This window comes from Corvus moneduloides, chromosome 6 (assembly GCF_009650955.1).
Source record: "Corvus moneduloides isolate bCorMon1 chromosome 6, bCorMon1.pri, whole genome shotgun sequence".
Lineage (NCBI taxonomy): Eukaryota > Metazoa > Chordata > Aves > Passeriformes > Corvidae > Corvus > Corvus moneduloides.
Window position 1 is genome coordinate 36,063,145 of NC_045481.1, and position 16,440 is coordinate 36,079,584.

The 16,440-nt window shown below is 41.3% G+C and overlaps 1 protein-coding gene across 7 annotated transcripts in view; it reads left to right on the forward strand.

Moving 5' to 3' along the window:
• Positions 1 to 16,440, forward strand: part of PAPLN (papilin, proteoglycan like sulfated glycoprotein) — a 53,966-nt gene that overhangs the window by 14,443 nt on the left and 23,083 nt on the right. For all 7 annotated transcript variants that reach the window (XM_032111060.1, XM_032111058.1, XM_032111059.1 and 4 more), the window contains exons 2-8: positions 2,898 to 2,960; positions 11,649 to 11,764; positions 13,226 to 13,286; positions 13,582 to 13,684; positions 14,561 to 14,691; positions 15,024 to 15,147; positions 15,872 to 15,952. In XM_032111060.1, the coding sequence (XP_031966951.1) occupies positions 2,904 to 2,960; positions 11,649 to 11,764; positions 13,226 to 13,286; positions 13,582 to 13,684; positions 14,561 to 14,691; positions 15,024 to 15,147; positions 15,872 to 15,952 (673 nt within the window). In that variant the 5' untranslated portion in view covers positions 2,898 to 2,903. The remainder of the gene's footprint in view (positions 1 to 2,897; positions 2,961 to 11,648; positions 11,765 to 13,225; positions 13,287 to 13,581; positions 13,685 to 14,560; positions 14,692 to 15,023; positions 15,148 to 15,871; positions 15,953 to 16,440) is intronic.

Below are 16,440 nucleotides of genomic sequence, written 5' to 3' on the forward strand. Positions count from 1 at the left end.
TAACTTCATATTTTAGCACTATGGCAGGAATTCCTCCTTGTGAGCTTTCCAGCAGCTGTTCCATAGCTTGAGCATAAAGTCACCATTTCCCCTCAGGCCCTGCTGCTGTTTCTGGGTGGAGGAGGGGTGGAGATGCTGTTCTAGCACACAGTGGGAAAAGGAAGCTGGGGAGGGTTGAAGAAAACTGGAGATGGGCAGGAGGTTCAGGGAGCAGCAGCTGCTGTTGTTACAAGTGAAAGCACAGTAAAACACTGTCCTTCTCATTTCTTCCCCCCGCATGTCCAGCCTGCAGTGAGAAGAATGGCAAACAAGCAGAATAAACATGTGCTGCTGTACCCCAGGTCCTACAAGGACTTAAAAGGCCATTAAATCCAGAAACAGAACTTGACCCTTTTTTTAAGGTTTCAGACAGATTCTTCAGTCCCATCTGTTGTGGTTGAAACTAAGGTGAAAGGAATCAATGCTGAATTCTACATCTGAGGAGGATTTTAAAATAACAAGTTTGTTGATGTTCAGATAATCAAATACAATATTTGTTTTCCAGTGGGGATTTTCATAGGATACAGACAGCCCTGTTCTTCCTTCTGATGATGCTTCCTGGAATCTCTTGACTAGTTTAATAGGGCTGGATGGTCTAAACATTTTAATGCTAAATTTGGGACATATGATAGCAATCTCCATGCAAGTGCAATGGCACGAAAGTACAAGCAAGCACCAGAGCTATAACCTCTTGCTGCTTTGATGCACGGGGTTGCCCCATACATTGGATTCTGACTATGGTTGTCTACTCAGAGAATCTTTTTGTCCTAACTGGCTAAAAACGTCCAAGATACTAACTACCTGGGGAATGGGAGCCCCAGTGACATGCTCCTGTAGCCTCTTCTCCAGAAGCCTTGTGTGGTTTGGTCCCAGCTCCCTGCCTGCCTCTTGGTTCAGATGCTAGAAATAGCTAGCAGACAGTTCATTAGCAGCAGAACAAGGTTTAGATTTTCAAGGCCATATCCGTGGACCTGAGAGGTGCCTGGAAATGGAATATGTGAGAGAGGAGAGCTGGGGAGGAGATTTTTCTTTTTCCTCTGAGTAGTAGGAACAGGAGCTGATCTCAAATATTTACCTCTGATACCAACACCATTCAAGGAAGATGCTGCTTTCACAATGCCTTTTCCTAGTGCTGTGGGCACATTATAATGTCATTCAGGAGAACCTGGCTGTTTGTGTGTGTGGATCTTGTAGCAAAAGGATCTCTTCTTGCCTGTGCTTCCCCTGAGAAAGGATATGACGCTTGGTAGGGTGTGACACAGATCCAGCCTGATTTGGTCATTGGCCTCTAGCCTCTACAGTACAGAGAGCATTCTTTACCTCTTCTGGAGGGTATCCCCAGGTTGTTTCTTCTTTGATTTGAATAGGAAGAGTAGTAGCACATGTGGGTGATAGAGGGTACATAGTCTTCCCTCAGTTTCCTAAAAATGATTAACTGAAATTAATGAAAGTCTTTTTATATAAAAAGCTCCTATATTTTCATTTTCTTATGAATCTTATGATTGGCACTCAGTATTTAGGGAGAGAAGTTTATCTGTGCTTGTTTTCCCAATTCTGTTTCCCCTGTTCATTGCTAATTTGCACACAGAATTTGATGCAACTGAACTTTTTTAGTAGCTTTTACATCTGAAAGAGAAAGTCTTTAGGAACAAGCTTTTTATTCTCAGCATGCTGAATGTTGGGAGAGTTAAAATCCATGGTATATATGGACTTGGAGAGTTGTAGTAAGATCTGTTCATTGAGGCCTAGGACTGTAAGAAAAATGGCTGCCCATCATAAAGTAACCTGAAATACTCAAACACCAGATGGAGTAAGTTTCATTTTGGTTATTTCTTGGTTGTGATGTCATTTTCTTTCAATGTTATAATTGTTAATAGTGATACACATTCTGTATTTTATCTGGATTTAATAGGCCAGGCTAAAGGAGCTATATATGAAGTTTTAATATTAAAACAGATGTTACAAGGACTGATGAAATAAACATTTCTTCCTTGATGCTTCTGTGTGCTGTGAAAGGAAAATTTCTCCTTTTACCTTTCCTTTCCAAGTTAGAAAGAATCTCAAACTAGATAAAACTGTGCTAGAGATATCCAGTCCATCTCTTTTTTTTTTTTTCCTGGGCTTAACTGGTCACAGGACCATGAGGAATGGTGATGAGAAAGAGTCAGTCTGTAGTGGCTGAAGTGTCCCTGCACAGCTGTGAACACTGGTGAGTGGTGGTTGGTGTGGGCTGCAACTCAAAAGAGGAAAGATTAAGTAGAAACAGGGAGTACCAGCAAAATATTGTGGTCCCATAATGCCCCAAATTTAAGAACAGTTGTATTCTGCCTTACCAGCCTACATGACCTGATCTCCTCTCTAGCTCTGCAAAGGGGATATAACTATTCATGGTGAAATCTAGCTATGGCTGTCCATGATGCATTGTTGGATTTTAAACAAGCACAACCACACAAGATGAATGTAGGGTACAGAAATGTTAATTGTGGAATTTTTTACCCTGGGTTGGTTGAAGTCATTGCAATCTTCAAGTGTTTTATCAGGTGTATACATAAAGGAGTGGGAGGGCAGACATGCAACAGCATGCACCTTCCACTGTGCCTGGGGATGGTGTTCTCATAATACCAGAGGAAAGTTCAGGGAAATATTTACTCTCAGTAATTATATCCTGGCTTTCTGTGCAGGGTAATTTCAGTCTTTGCAGATGCCTTCATCTATCCAGGGAGTGTAGTGATAAAACTGCTTTTCTTCTCTCCCTTTTATTTTACTTCCACCTCCATTTTTACTGCATGGTATGGTAGCTTTTCCACTAGCAGCAAAGAAGCAAGCAATCCTGATGAGTAATTTTTCTGTTCCCACAGGCAGAGATGAAGAACTTATTCCTTCTGCTCATGCTAACAACGATGTCACCTTCCGCATTTTCAGTAAGTAAATGCTCTTCTGAACACTGTTACAAGAAATGAAAGATACTTCTGTTAAGAATTGTGAACATCTGTAATTCAAGTGCTTTGTAGAAAGTATTTCTGAAAGAGCTAATAGGTTCAAGTCATCAGGCCTATTGTGGTACATCTTATGAAAAGTCTAACATGGCAATTAAATAATAGAATTCTGGTAGTGCCTTTAGTTCCAGGGATGTTATCTGCAAAGCAGTAATTGCTGTCCCCTGCTTCAAAGCTAGAGAGAGCTATCACTTGAAATAAAGAGAATGGATTTTTGGTTAGCTCGTTTTTCTCTTTTCTTTGGACTTAGAAGTATTAGCCATGTGGTTTAGCTTTACTGGGAGAGGTTACTTTATGTTAAGCCAATTTGATATTATCAGAAAAAGAATGCAGCTATTAAGAACTGGGATTCCTCTTCCTTTCTGAGTAAGAAGCAGGATCTTTCTGAAGTAAATGCAGCTTGAGAACAGTTTTTCCCTGACTTGAAGTTAAACTTTGGACATCTAAGGTAAAAGATGACCTGCAGAGTAGAGTGGAAGTGTTAGCAAAGGAAGATATTACATGTTTGTTAGGTGTAAAGGAACAGAGAGTGCAGGGAAGAAAGAGGCAATTATCACTTGGAGTAAGTGTTTTGCTTTCTAGGCCACCTTTGAAGATAAGGGATGAGAGATCAGAAATCAAGCAGAGTTAGTTGCCGTATTTTCTCTTACAGATGGAAATATGCTTAAATGAGTGTTAGCTATCTCACATCTAATAAAAAAATCATACTGTATGTTAAAAGAAACAGAAATGGAATATATTACATTCTGTTCATCTGTTCACCTGCCTATCTCCAATTTGGAGATTTTGGTGATTTTTTTAGAAGGGATATGTCTGAAATACCCTGAGACTATGAAGGCTGACATTTCTCTGTAGCATTAGACTCCACCCCCTGCATGCAATCAATAGTTCCTCTTGAAGCCGTGCTGAATGAAAGGAGAAGCTTTTGCTTGGCCACCACTTAAGTTCAGTTTCCCTGACATTCTGGATCTGTCCAAATCATGAGGAAGCAGGAAGATCCAGCAGTACTGAGGCACTCTGCTGTAGTAATTCTCCATTTTGTTTCTAGTAGAGAAGTGAGAAATGGTGTTTGTTTCATGTGGGCCATTCCTTACCAGATGCTAATGCAATCAGGCTGAACCATAGCACGAGATGGTCCACTTGCAAGAGCTGGAAATGTCAGGACTGATTGTAGTGATGGAACTCAGGTTTGTACTAGATCAAGCTGGGCACCAAAAGAATGGTGGGGTTCCCTGAACTCCCCCAGATGGGACAGCTCTGAAAAAGCAGTGCCTGTTTCACCTTTTATGATCTTTAGGCATTAGATCATGTCCAATACTTACATTTGATCCTAGATTGTACTGCCAGTGTGCTAAAGTGAAGGCTGGCTTGAGGCTTGGCTGAAATTCATACTCAAATACATTTCCTCTGAACACCATTTCTTTCTATGGATCTGCATTTCTAGGTTGAAATGCTGGATTTCAATTTATTGTAAATAAATCAACATTGTTATTGTTTAAGGTGTTAATCTATTGAATAAACTTTTAGATGCCTTAACCAGGTTTGACACAAAGGGCAGAAGGTGCATGAGGACATCAAAGTTAAGGTCCTACAGAAACAGTATAAATTACTGTGAGGACAGAGAAAGAGGAGATTTTACTAATATTCCTATGGAGGGAAAGGTAGAAAACATGCACAAGACTAATTGTACCGGGTAGGACCACTTTATTTTGCCCTGTATCCTCTCTCCAGCTATGTCACAAAATGTGTCTAGAAAAAAAACATTAAAAGATAGGCAAGTACAGTTTCCCCCAATACACTTCCAGTTTATGAACCCTTTGAGCTTGAGATGTCGCTTTCTCTTCCCTGAATTTGGTCAATGCCTCCTTGAAGCCATAACACCAAGATCCTACTCTTGAGAGCTAAATATCAACTCCCATGTAGTGATTTATTAATGTTAATTAATAATTAATAAATAATAGCAATTTGGGATAGGATTTGTGTTTTCTCCTGTGCATCACTTAAGTTGCCTATATGAAATCTCCACTGTCATTTTAGTGATAAATCACTTATACTATGTTTTTCCATAGTTCTTTGCAGTATGTCTCTGGGTTTCTGTTGTCCTTTATTACCCTGTATATTACCCTTATCATCTGCTTTCATTACTTCAGTGGTTTTGGCATAACTAATAAATGTGTTGAGGCATTCAGGCTCCTTATGGAATTCTGCTGCTAATGTCAGTTCTTGCAGTGGAGGAAGATTTTACTCCTGCTTTTGTCTTTGGGCCACCTGCTCATTATCCATTGAAGAGCTGTCCTTCTGACTACTTAACTTCTTCAAAGCTTTATTTGAAGGATTGTTTTGAAAGTTCATTGGAAATCTGAGCGTATCTGGCATGTTACCCTTGTTGACATGTTTGTGAATTGAAGAACTGCAATATGCTTAGAAGGATTTGCCTTTAAAAGCCCTATTGACTTTTTCCCAAACATCCTGTATTTATGCAGGTGCCTGCTAGTTCTGTTCTTTGTTATAAGTTCTATTAATTTATCAGCTGACGTCAGTTTTACGCTCTGTGAATGTACAGTTCTATGGGTTCCCCTGGGATCATTTTGTAAACTGGTGTCAGATTTTCCACTTTCCAATAATCACATGTTGAAGTGGATTTAGCTGAGAGGGTTGTCTGCTAGTATTAACAGTTTATCCATTTCAACCTTGAGTTCCTGTTAGGCCCCTTGGATAAACAACTTCTGGTGACTTCATACTGTGTGTTTTGTCCACTTTTCCAAACAAGTTTGGGGTCATAAAGTTAACTTACAATCATCCTCTTTGTAGAATTTTCTGAATGTGCTCCATTTCTTCCACAAGGATTCCAAGAATTAATTTCACTTCTCTGCAATGGCTGTATCTTTTCAGAGTTCTTTAAATTCTCTCATCATCTCCAGGCCACCCAGAGTTTGTGGAAGTCTTTCCACTTCTGAAAAGTCACTGGTTCCTGCTCTGCCTGCTACCCAGCAAGCCAGCACAGTTCTGTAGGGCAGCACACCCCGAGCTGTGCAGTGCACCAGCCATGCACCATATCCTGCCCAGCTGACAGGAAATCAGTCGGTGTGGAAGAAGCCAGCTTTAGGGTGGGACAGCCCAAAGAGAGGTAGCACAGTGAGGAGTGTTGAAGAGTTGAACAGGGAACATGGAAAAGAACTGTGAATCATGAGGGAGCGGGTTCAATGGTGTAGGGAGAATCTGAAGTGTTTTGAGAAAATTAAGATGTCAGGGAACTGCTGGATTTTCCTGGATTTGTTAGAGGGGATATGCTAATGAGCCATGGCTAGGGTGAGAGGAGGATGAAAGGAAATGTACATAGTGAGTGTAAACCACAAGCCATTAAAACTGATGAAGACTGGATTTTTTTTCCTTGTCTTCGTAAAGCAGCTTGTCTTAATAAGATACTCAGTTCTTCTGCACCACTTTGTATTTTACTTCCTGCTGACACCATCTTTTTCACTTTCATTCTTGTTTTTCTAGTTTTACTCAAATACAATTCTTTGATTGCTTATTCATTATTCATAAAAATGATACTTGGCATTATTCACCTTCAAAGCTCTTTGCAGGCCTGCTGTGTCTGAGCCAAGATCAATGGTTAAGACAGAATTATAAAAAAATGCTTTGCTGATGTGGTTTGGATTAATTAGCTTATTTTTGGTAACATTTTTGGCTAAAATCCTAGCCGGTTGCAGATGGAGTCATCTTGAAAATGCATATTGGCATAGCAGCAGATATCTAAATTATAAACACGTAAGATATACTGAATATTTCAGCTCCCTTTCAATTAAGTTTGAGGGTTGGATACCACATGTGCAGAGCTTAGCTATGTGGAAATATATTAGAGGTGGTCATCACTGTAGTACTGGGTAGTTCTTCTGGATATAGAAAGGAGAAGAAAATGGTTCATATCCCAAAGAGCACATGGTCTAAGAATACGCTCCATGTGGGTTGTTTTTGTTAGGGCCCTGAGGACACTACTAGGCTTTACTGGCCCTGACTGGACTCTCCACACCCAGCCCATTGCCCAGGACCCCCTCGTAGCCTCCTGGGGCTGCTGGCTCCTGCCCCAGTGATGCTGCAGTGAGGATCTGCACAACTCTACCTGGCCAGCCATGGACCCTGATGAGCCAGGCCCACCTGCATTCCCATCTCCCAGCCTGTTTTCAGGTGGAGGTGCCCAATTCCTAGGGCTGGGGCTGTGCCCTGGCTTATGCTGCTCCCTGTCTTGCAGTGCTGTCCTGGGAGAGCATCCCACTACTGGCCCCTAGCCAAAAGAGAGCAGCCAACCTTTGGGGCACCTTGACAATTTTCTTTCTTTTTCCCTTTCTGTTATTAACTTTTCTCTCAGCAATTAACTTTTCCCTAAGCACTTTTTATTCAAAGTTAGCAAAGCTGCATTTTTTCACTGGAGACTTCTTACTTGCCAAGACTTTGGCAATGAAACCATTACAGAAGTGATAGTGGTGATAGTTTTCTTTTGTAATGTTGGTTTTCACCCTTCTTTCCTACATGTTTCCTAAATTAGGCTATGGTTCAGGGTGTGTCAAAATAAATATTAACCATATTTCAGAAATGATAAACACCAGAAAGTAGATATTTATTAAATAAAATGATGCAGTGTTATTTCAAAAATACTAAGGTTAAAGAGAGAGAGTCTGGTTTTGACTGTAGTTTTAAGCCGTGGAAACACTACATAATGTAACTGTAACAGCATACTACTCATTTTATCATTGTGAACAATATCTGTTTTCTGTGGGTAACAGCTGTACAGGGCCTTGTCGTCAGCCTCTATTTCCCGCCATGTTCTCCCTGGCAGCACTGAGATTTGTATCTGACCCCAGTGGAACCTAGCAAGCATGTGAAGCTGCCCCAGAAGTCACAGTAACAACGTTTCGGTGTCCAAAATGATGCTTTAGTTGCATCTCAGTGGGCCAAAGTTATGCAGCCTGCTGGGCTAAAGGTTGCAGTGGCCTTGTCCGAAACCTCTTGGGCATGGCGTGGTTATAAGTAACCAAGTGCTTTGAGAAGCGACTGTTGGAGTGGTGTAACAGGATGTTTTGTTGCTGCTCGTCAGTCTGGAAAAGCAGCACCAAAAAAAAAATCACAAAATAATTCAGGTTGACTATCTCTGAGTCCTGAAAGGTGCCCAAGGAGCAAGAGTAAGAATTTGCCTGAGATGTAGGTTGTCTGGACGTGTGACTGCAGAACTTCACTGCTCACTTGGGACTGGATAGCAAATTGATATTTGCTTTGATAGCTTGCTAGTATTTGAGTTGCAACAAGGCACTAGGAAATTATTCCCACTGAATCACTTGTCCACAGTTGGTGATATGAACTTTGTGGATCACTGCATGCCTGCAATGCATTTGTCTGGGAAGCACAGTCCTCTTCCCATGCATAGTTTCCTATCCATCTCATCAAAGTGACTGGAAAGTTTTTCAAGGGCCCCTTTTAAACTGTTCCTACATAGAGACAGCATTTTCTGTCTTTCTGAGTCAAGTCCCATTCATAGCTTCTCTTCCAGTGCATGTTTCATACACAAAAATAAGCACTGAATGGTATATAATAAGCTATCTAAGACATTTTTTCAGAATTCTTTTGTTTGCATGTGATGCATACTGGGATTGTCTTTGTAGATGAGGTCTGGAGGTCTAATGACTCAGAGGCGTAGCTTTTTATGTGCTGATGATATCAGATACAGTTGGCCTGGTAACAGCAGATGCTGCAACTACATCAGCAGTTTGTCTGTCTAGAAACTGATGAAAGCAATGCAGTGTTCATAAAAATGAAATCCCTGGCCTTCTAAACTTCTATACCACAGCAGCCTGTATGCAAATGAGCCCTGAGAGCATGCAGTGCCAGAGTCATGGGCAATATCAATATTCCCAGAAAGGATGCATTGCTGGTGTCTTAACTGGCCATAAAGCTGGACAGAGCAGTTGGGCATTAACTGACTGCTCTTTCGTGTGTTTTTAGAAGTCAGGGAAGATGGTTGTATGCATTTTCTTATTTCTCTTGAAACAATAAAATATATATTTAATGCAGATAAAGAAACTACATTCTTGTATGCATGTTAGGCTGAAGCAAGGGAAGAATGGAACCAAATGAATTTGTAACAGTGATGAAGATTGTAGATTTTTCATTCTGAAATCCATGAGGAAATGGAATTCAGTTGTCCTGGCTGACATGAGATAAAAGCATTCCAGAGTCTGAAGAAAGCAGAAAGAGGCTTTTGGAACAGAAACTGGCTGACAGCATCTAAAAATGTCGTGTTATAAGGTTATGTAATAATATATCTATTATTTATTATAAATATGCAGCTTTATATTTGCCTGTACACATGTGTGCAGTTACTGAAGCAATGAGGACCGTACACAGATTTGCAAATATGTGAGTTGGGCCCCTATTAAAATGTTTCTCTGGCACTGTACAGCTTTGGGAGGATTCTTTCATCTGATGTTCCTTTCGGGGTGTACATAAATGGAGTGATACTGAGAAAAATGATTGTTCCTGCATTCTGTGGATGCATAAGCCTTACAACAAAGAGTCGCTGCAGATTTTACTCTCTATAGAAGGAATAAATAATGCTGGTTCTGTAGGAGAGATATTGGAATATTTATCAGGGTGGTGTGTGTGTGTCAAGGAAGGGTTTTCTATCCTAATTGCCTTCCAGTAATCTGACTTTCAAATGCTCCTCCTTTGGATTTTTATCTACATGTTTCCTTCTCCCTTATGCTGACTGAAAGGTCCCTTGTTTCCAGGGTGAGCTAATACTGCTCCTAAATCAGTCAGTTGATACAGAGGAATAAGACTGCCAAGAAACAGTGGTGGCATATTTTATTCTTTTGAGGGTAAGGGAGGAGGGATTACAGGGGGAGGAATTAGGTGTCTGAAAGCAAAACTTGGGAAAATAAGATTGCTGAAAAAACCTTGCTGAAAGCTAAAACTCTATTGCTGGGATTATGCCCAGAAAGGCAAATGAGAATGCGGAAGACAAACAGTGAGCTCAGTATCTGGAATGAAAGAATGGGAGAAGGGTTTGGCACAGGGTCAGGGAGATGTTGACTTGGCCAAGAGGAGGTATGTAGAAGTGGCTGTAACCTGAGTAGTGCCATTGAATGAACGGGGCGAACACAGAGTTAGTCTGAACCAGAAGTATTAGAAAAAATTGCACAGAACTTGTGTGAAGGAAAGTAAGTAGCTGGGCTAGGAAGAAAGTGTTTCACATTAGAGGAATATAGGTAATAGTTTGGGGTGACTCTGCAGCTAGATCGTTGTGGGTAATTTGGTAGTAAATGCATAAATATGATTGGCTAATATTTCTGACAGTTGCTCTGCCAAAAGCAGGGAATTATTCCTTAAAAGAGGGTGAAGTAAAGAAACAAGACTGTAACTTGGACATACAGTAAGGCAGGGAGTGTGTGTGTAAAATTATAAAACCTGTCCAAATGACAAGGGAGGGTTAACCCATGCATCTTGCCTGAGATGGACTCACTGGATGATTTATTAGACTAGCTCCTATTTCTAGCAGAGACTTGGATGTTTGTGTGTGGAGGCTAATTAGATCACATCACAATAATTTTTTACCTTTTTTTTCTCTGCCTGCCCACACTTCACTACCACAAATGTCTCAGTGCCCAAATGGCATGCACTGCCTTCTCAGCTGTACAGTTGTATACATAAACTGCCCTACAGGTGCAGCTGCACAGCAAACCCTGTTTTTACAGTGTCACTCACCATGTAACCCTGCACCTACTTTCTTTTTTCAAGCAGAATTAATCCTGCTGCATCTTGCAAATATAAATTTTTTCCTTAGGATATTGCCATTCTTCCCACTAACCACACATGCCCTGCTGTATGTGGATCCCATCAGCTGCAGTAGGCCTTTTTCCCCTGAAAATATGATATTTTTATATTTCTAAGACAATGTATTTTGGTTGGTTCCATCACACTTGTAAATTTTTGTTTGTATTATGGTTATTTCTCTTAATGTTGGTATCCAGCTTTCTAAATACAAGATTAATTAAGGCTGTAGCTAATGATGGCCCAGACCTTGACATCATCACTGGACACAGTTGGGTAAGGGGAAAAAAGGTCCATATATGGAATTTTGTTGCAGTAAAAAGTTTGTGCTGGGGCTTTTCTTTCTGCTTCCTTTACTTCTCTTAAGTAGTGGACTTAGAGCCAAGGATTTGGGTTTAAGTGGCTCTATTGATCTGGTGTGCAGTGACAGTGCTCGTAGTCCCTGAAGTAATGATTTGCCTTTGCTGCCTTGCTGAGAGGAAGATGTTATCCTCTTAGATCATTATTCAAAAGTGCTGAGATTCTATGAATAGACAAACAGTAGCAGTTAAGGGAGATTATGAAGCTGGATGTGCTATATGGCTTCAGGGAGCTAATATTCCTAGATACTAGAGGCCTGGTCTTTCTGATGTTTTACTCTGCGCTACTTTTCATGTTAGGAATACAGAACAGCAAGACAGCCTTTTTGCAAGAGAGCACATAGGATCTCTGCTTCATTTCCCTTTTTTTTTTCTTTTTTCCTGCATTGCCATGTCTTTTTTCTATGTCTGTGGGGTTTTTTATTTACAGGGCCGCCGGATGAAACGGCAGTTTGATGTCTGGGGGAGCTGGGGTGAATGGGGCAAGTGCAGTCGGAGCTGCGGCGGTGGAGTCAGCTTTCGGCACCGGCGCTGCTATTCCCAAAGGTGAGGGCTACCCTCCTTTTCTTTCTTTTCTTTCTTTTCTTTCTTTTCTTTCTTTTCTTTCTTTTCTTTAAATGTGTTGTACTGTTACTGAGCTCCTGCAGATATGTTCCAATATACATCCAGAAAAAAAAAGACTTAGTGTTTGATCCCAGGGGAATGAGTCCACTTTGAGATGAACCTCAGTTTCAGTCTTGTCACTGCTGTTTTGAGTAGTGCCCTCTTCAACACATGCTTGCTTGGCTCCTTTGATAGAGCACAGCAGTTTCTGTGTGAGATTTGAGGCTGTGCAATCAGGGGATCGGCATGGTAGCAGCTGTTCAATCAGGTCTAGTGTGGCAAGCCTTGAGGGAGATGGAGAACAGACCAGAGCAGTTGGTTTCTCTCCTGAGAGGTGGTGACAGTGCTGAGGTTTCCTCAGGTTTATGACTCCCAGGATGGTAAATTGCCCTGGAAGAAACGAAAGAGTGAATTTGGCTCAAGCAGCGTTAGCACTGTGCCACCTCATTTGCAGCTGGGTTAGCTGCATCCTAATGAGGATGATGACTGGTACTGCACCTGTTAGGAATGATGGACCTTAGAGATCCTGTTGTGGGTGAAAACAAAGCAAAGGAGGAAAAAAAAGCCAGACTCTCAATAATATCCTGAAAAAAAAGCCTCTTGCTGTTTGGAGAAATGAGAGGAGGTTTTGTAATAGAAGAAGCCAGAGTTATTAAGCACTGCTGCTTCCCACACAGAATAAAGAAAGGTCTCTTTTGAAGGCTGCCCATTGTGGTTTATACTTGCCAGAATCTCTGGAGGTCTGTCTCTCCATTTTAGGAACACTGAGGTGTTAGGCATTGATTGACTTTTTAGATCAATTTCCTTCATAATTGTTACTCTCCATAATTCTCAGCTAGGATCATTTTCTTTCTGCTTCCTTTACTTCTCTTAAGTACTGGACTTAGAGGCAAGGATTTGCATTTGAAATATTTGAAATATTTGGGAATAAGGGTGTTGCACACTTTCCAAAGGCATGTTTAGCTCTTCCTAGTAAGGGGCCTATTGTGCACAAAAAAATCAAGATAGATGATGCACAAAGATATTCTGAATTGGCCACTATCTTCCTGCTGCTCATAACATGTTTCTCTTTCTTGTATGGACACCTCGACCCTTTGCTGGTGGACAGTGGACTAAAATCTCAGCTTCCATTATTTAGTTGAAACATGGCCCTGAAGAGATGTGCTGCAGTTGTTCATGGTGTGTGTCTCATTCATGCCAGAACATGAACCATAGCATAAAATACCACTAGAAAATGCCAGCTTGCTTTAGTGGTGAAGAAGTGCATTTTGGTTATTTTGCCGTTTCAGGGAATTCTGTGAGGGTGATATGCTTGGTGTGAAGGTGATTTGTAACGTCTGCCATGAGATGACTTTTTGCTTGTGTATTCTTCAGAGAGCTCCATGTATTTTCTCTGTCTTCCAGGACAGAAGGTCCTTCCAGTTGTGTTGGACCGTCACGAAGCTATCGGTCATGTAATGTTCAGGTATAGTGCTCTGGTTTTGGGTTTTCTTGCCTGTTGCTTCTTTTCCCTACACAAACATCATTCTTATTTCTGACGTTTCCCCACACAAACATCAGAAAGAAGATGTGATCATTAGTTCCTGTTTCTCTGATGTCACTGGTGGATGCAGTTCATTAACAGTACCCCTTCAAAAGTACACTGAATTATGCCCCAATTTAAATGGGAGGAATAAGAATAAACCCCAAATTTTTATTGTATATTTTATTTTCCTCCTTTTTTATAATAGTCCAATGCAAACATTTTCTCTTCCAAACAGAACTGCCCAGAAGGCTCCCGGGATTTCCGGGCAGAGCAGTGTGCAGAGTTTGATGGGACAGAATTCCAAGGCAAGAAATATAAGTGGCTTCCATATTATGGAGGTAATGATAAACATGTGGGGTTACACTTCATTGATACCTATCAACAGTATGTTTTGAAGTGACTAATGTTTTTACTGTAGTATCCCTGCAGGGTACTTCCTTAGTGGGAGTGGGGGGCAGGAGTTGGCATGGAAAAAATCCTTTTGCCAGCTGCAAAGCATTGCTGTCCTGAAGACACTGGATGCATGGGCCAAGAGACAGCATTGCAGCAATACGTACTTGTCTCTTGTAACAGCCACTCCTTCAGAAACATTGCTCAAGGAAATCTGGAATTGATTGCAGCTAGGTTCTGAAGTATTAGAGGAGCAGAAGTTCTGCTGTATTTTCCAATATTGGCAAAAGAACATTAGCAGGGAACAAGAGAAGCAAATGTATATAATTAATGAGTGCTTCAGAAAATGTGACATCTCTTCAATCGGCCCATGCTTTCTTGAGGAACCAGCTCAGAAGGCAGGTGTGGGAACCAGGGGTCCTTGCTCTGAGCTTTGATATGGTATCATTCAGAGTTGGTTAGCAAATTATAAGGGATTTAAAGATGGATTTAAAGGGTTTTTTGTTGATTGTTAAAATAACAATTCTGTATCAACACTTGTTCTGACTCTTGAAAGCCCTGTACTCCAAGGGAGTAGAAGAGCAATGCTACTAAAGAATAACCAAATATCCACTTAGACCAATGTCCCCTGAGGAAATATATGCATACAGTGAGGCTTTACCAGGGTATTTTTCCAGCCTCCAGCAGTTTGTGACTCAGAAATTCGTTCAATATCTGCCACTTAGAATCAGTCCACCCCTCTGTCTCTGCTCCTGTGATCTAGAACTAGGCTCCTGGTGCAGTATCAAACTATTATATAGTGTTTCTTTTTTCTCTCCTGCCAGCACCTAATAAGTGTGAGTTAAACTGTATTCCCAAGGGAGAAAACTTCTACTACAGGCACAAGGAAGCAGTGGTAGATGGGACTACCTGTGAACCTGGCAAGCGAGATATCTGTGTAGCGGGAGTTTGTCAGGTTAGTCATCTTGTTACTTCCTTCATTCATCACTGGGTCTGTCAATCTTTCTGTTGCCTCCCTTTGTTCTACTTGACCTTACATAATAGCATCAGGAAAGGTGAATCGTTCAGTTTCAAGGTGCTGAGGAGCATGTGGACAGCATGTATCTGGCTCTGGATGCGAAATAGCAGATTTCAGCTTTGTTGTTTCTCTGTCTACTCCTCTGCCCTATCCTGGCTTTCCAGGCTCCCTAGATTTAGGCTTTCTCAATAGATGTGTTCAGCATTTGGCCTGTTTTTTTTCCTCTGTCATTACAGTTTATTCCTATTAATGCTCCTGTGCTCTGACAGGCTGTTGGCTGTGATAATATGCTGGAATCTGCCAAGAAGGAGGACAAGTGCCTGCAGTGTGGAGGAGATGGCAGCACCTGCTATGGTGTGAAGGGCACTTTTGATGTGGCCAGCCTCCCCAAAGGTACAGATGATCCTAGGTAGTTTGGGCAGGTGAGAAGGAGAGAGTTAAACCAAAAATCAACTGCTACAAGGGCTGGTGGGGACACCTGCTCATGCGATTGTTATAGGCATGCTTGGATGTTCACTTGAAATATGTGTATGGTGTGTGACCTTAACATCAGAAAAGGTACTGTTGGCTTTATCCTGGGAATCGCTTCCTTAATCTGTGTCCATACTGAAGTACTTGCTGTGATGCTGGTGTCTTTCCCTGCTCCCTCTCCAGCAGGTGCTATAAATGCACCATAATGACATCACCATACACCGCCTTTGTGAGGCTGTCCAGTGTCTTGATAGCCCTACCAGGACACATACAGGGCTAGAAATGGGACTGCATCTTCTGCATTTGGCCAATTTTGAAAAAATTAAAGATGTCAACTGCACTTGTGGTCACATGTCTCTATGTTGAACTCCAATATGATTCTTGCTGAAATTCCAAAGATTTTAAAATGTAGAAACCAGACTTTTCTGAGGTGTCATTGGAGTTTTTTACACATGGACTGATCTGTGGATAATGTAGGCTGAGGCTATTCAGCATGCAGTTAAAGTGACAATGGAAATGCTTCATGTCACCAACAAAAAGTTCATCTAGTTGTTCAGGCACCAATGAAACCATGAGCATCTTTGGCACAGAAGGGTGCTGTGTGCCATCCACAGTCAGATATTGAATAATCCCCCTTTTTTTTCAGGTTACAATCAAATCTTTATTATCCCTATGGGAGCCACAAGCATCCAAATTAAGGAGGTTATGCCCAGCAGGAACTTCCTAGGTATGATTGATGTCAGAATCTGTGTGTCAGTCCATTTGGATTCCAGCCATTATGCTAAAATCTGGTTTTCAGGTATGGGGTTTGGGATGTTTACCTTGAGGGCTTGATATGGCAGAGTGAAAAACTGAATATCAGGATCTAAATGTTGAGCATCCTTGAAATGTGAGTGATGCACAGCTCTGGGCTTCACATTTACCTCATTTTTTCGCCTGTGGAGATCTTGCTGTTGAGTGGGGAATAAAAGTACCCAAACCACATCGAGACTTCCTGCCTGTAACTTAAAAGGAGTCTAGTTGATATAGCAAAATTTGGCTATGACTTCAGTTGTTTGGTAAATGCAAACCCTACCTACTCCTGCCATCTAGAAGTCTGGGGTGGGCTTCTTTTCCCCATAGATTACTTATGGGTATTTGTACAGCCTCAAACTCTGGTCATTCTGCAGAGGGTGAAAAGGAGGGAGAAAAGGCCTTGCCTAGCTTTCTGGGCAG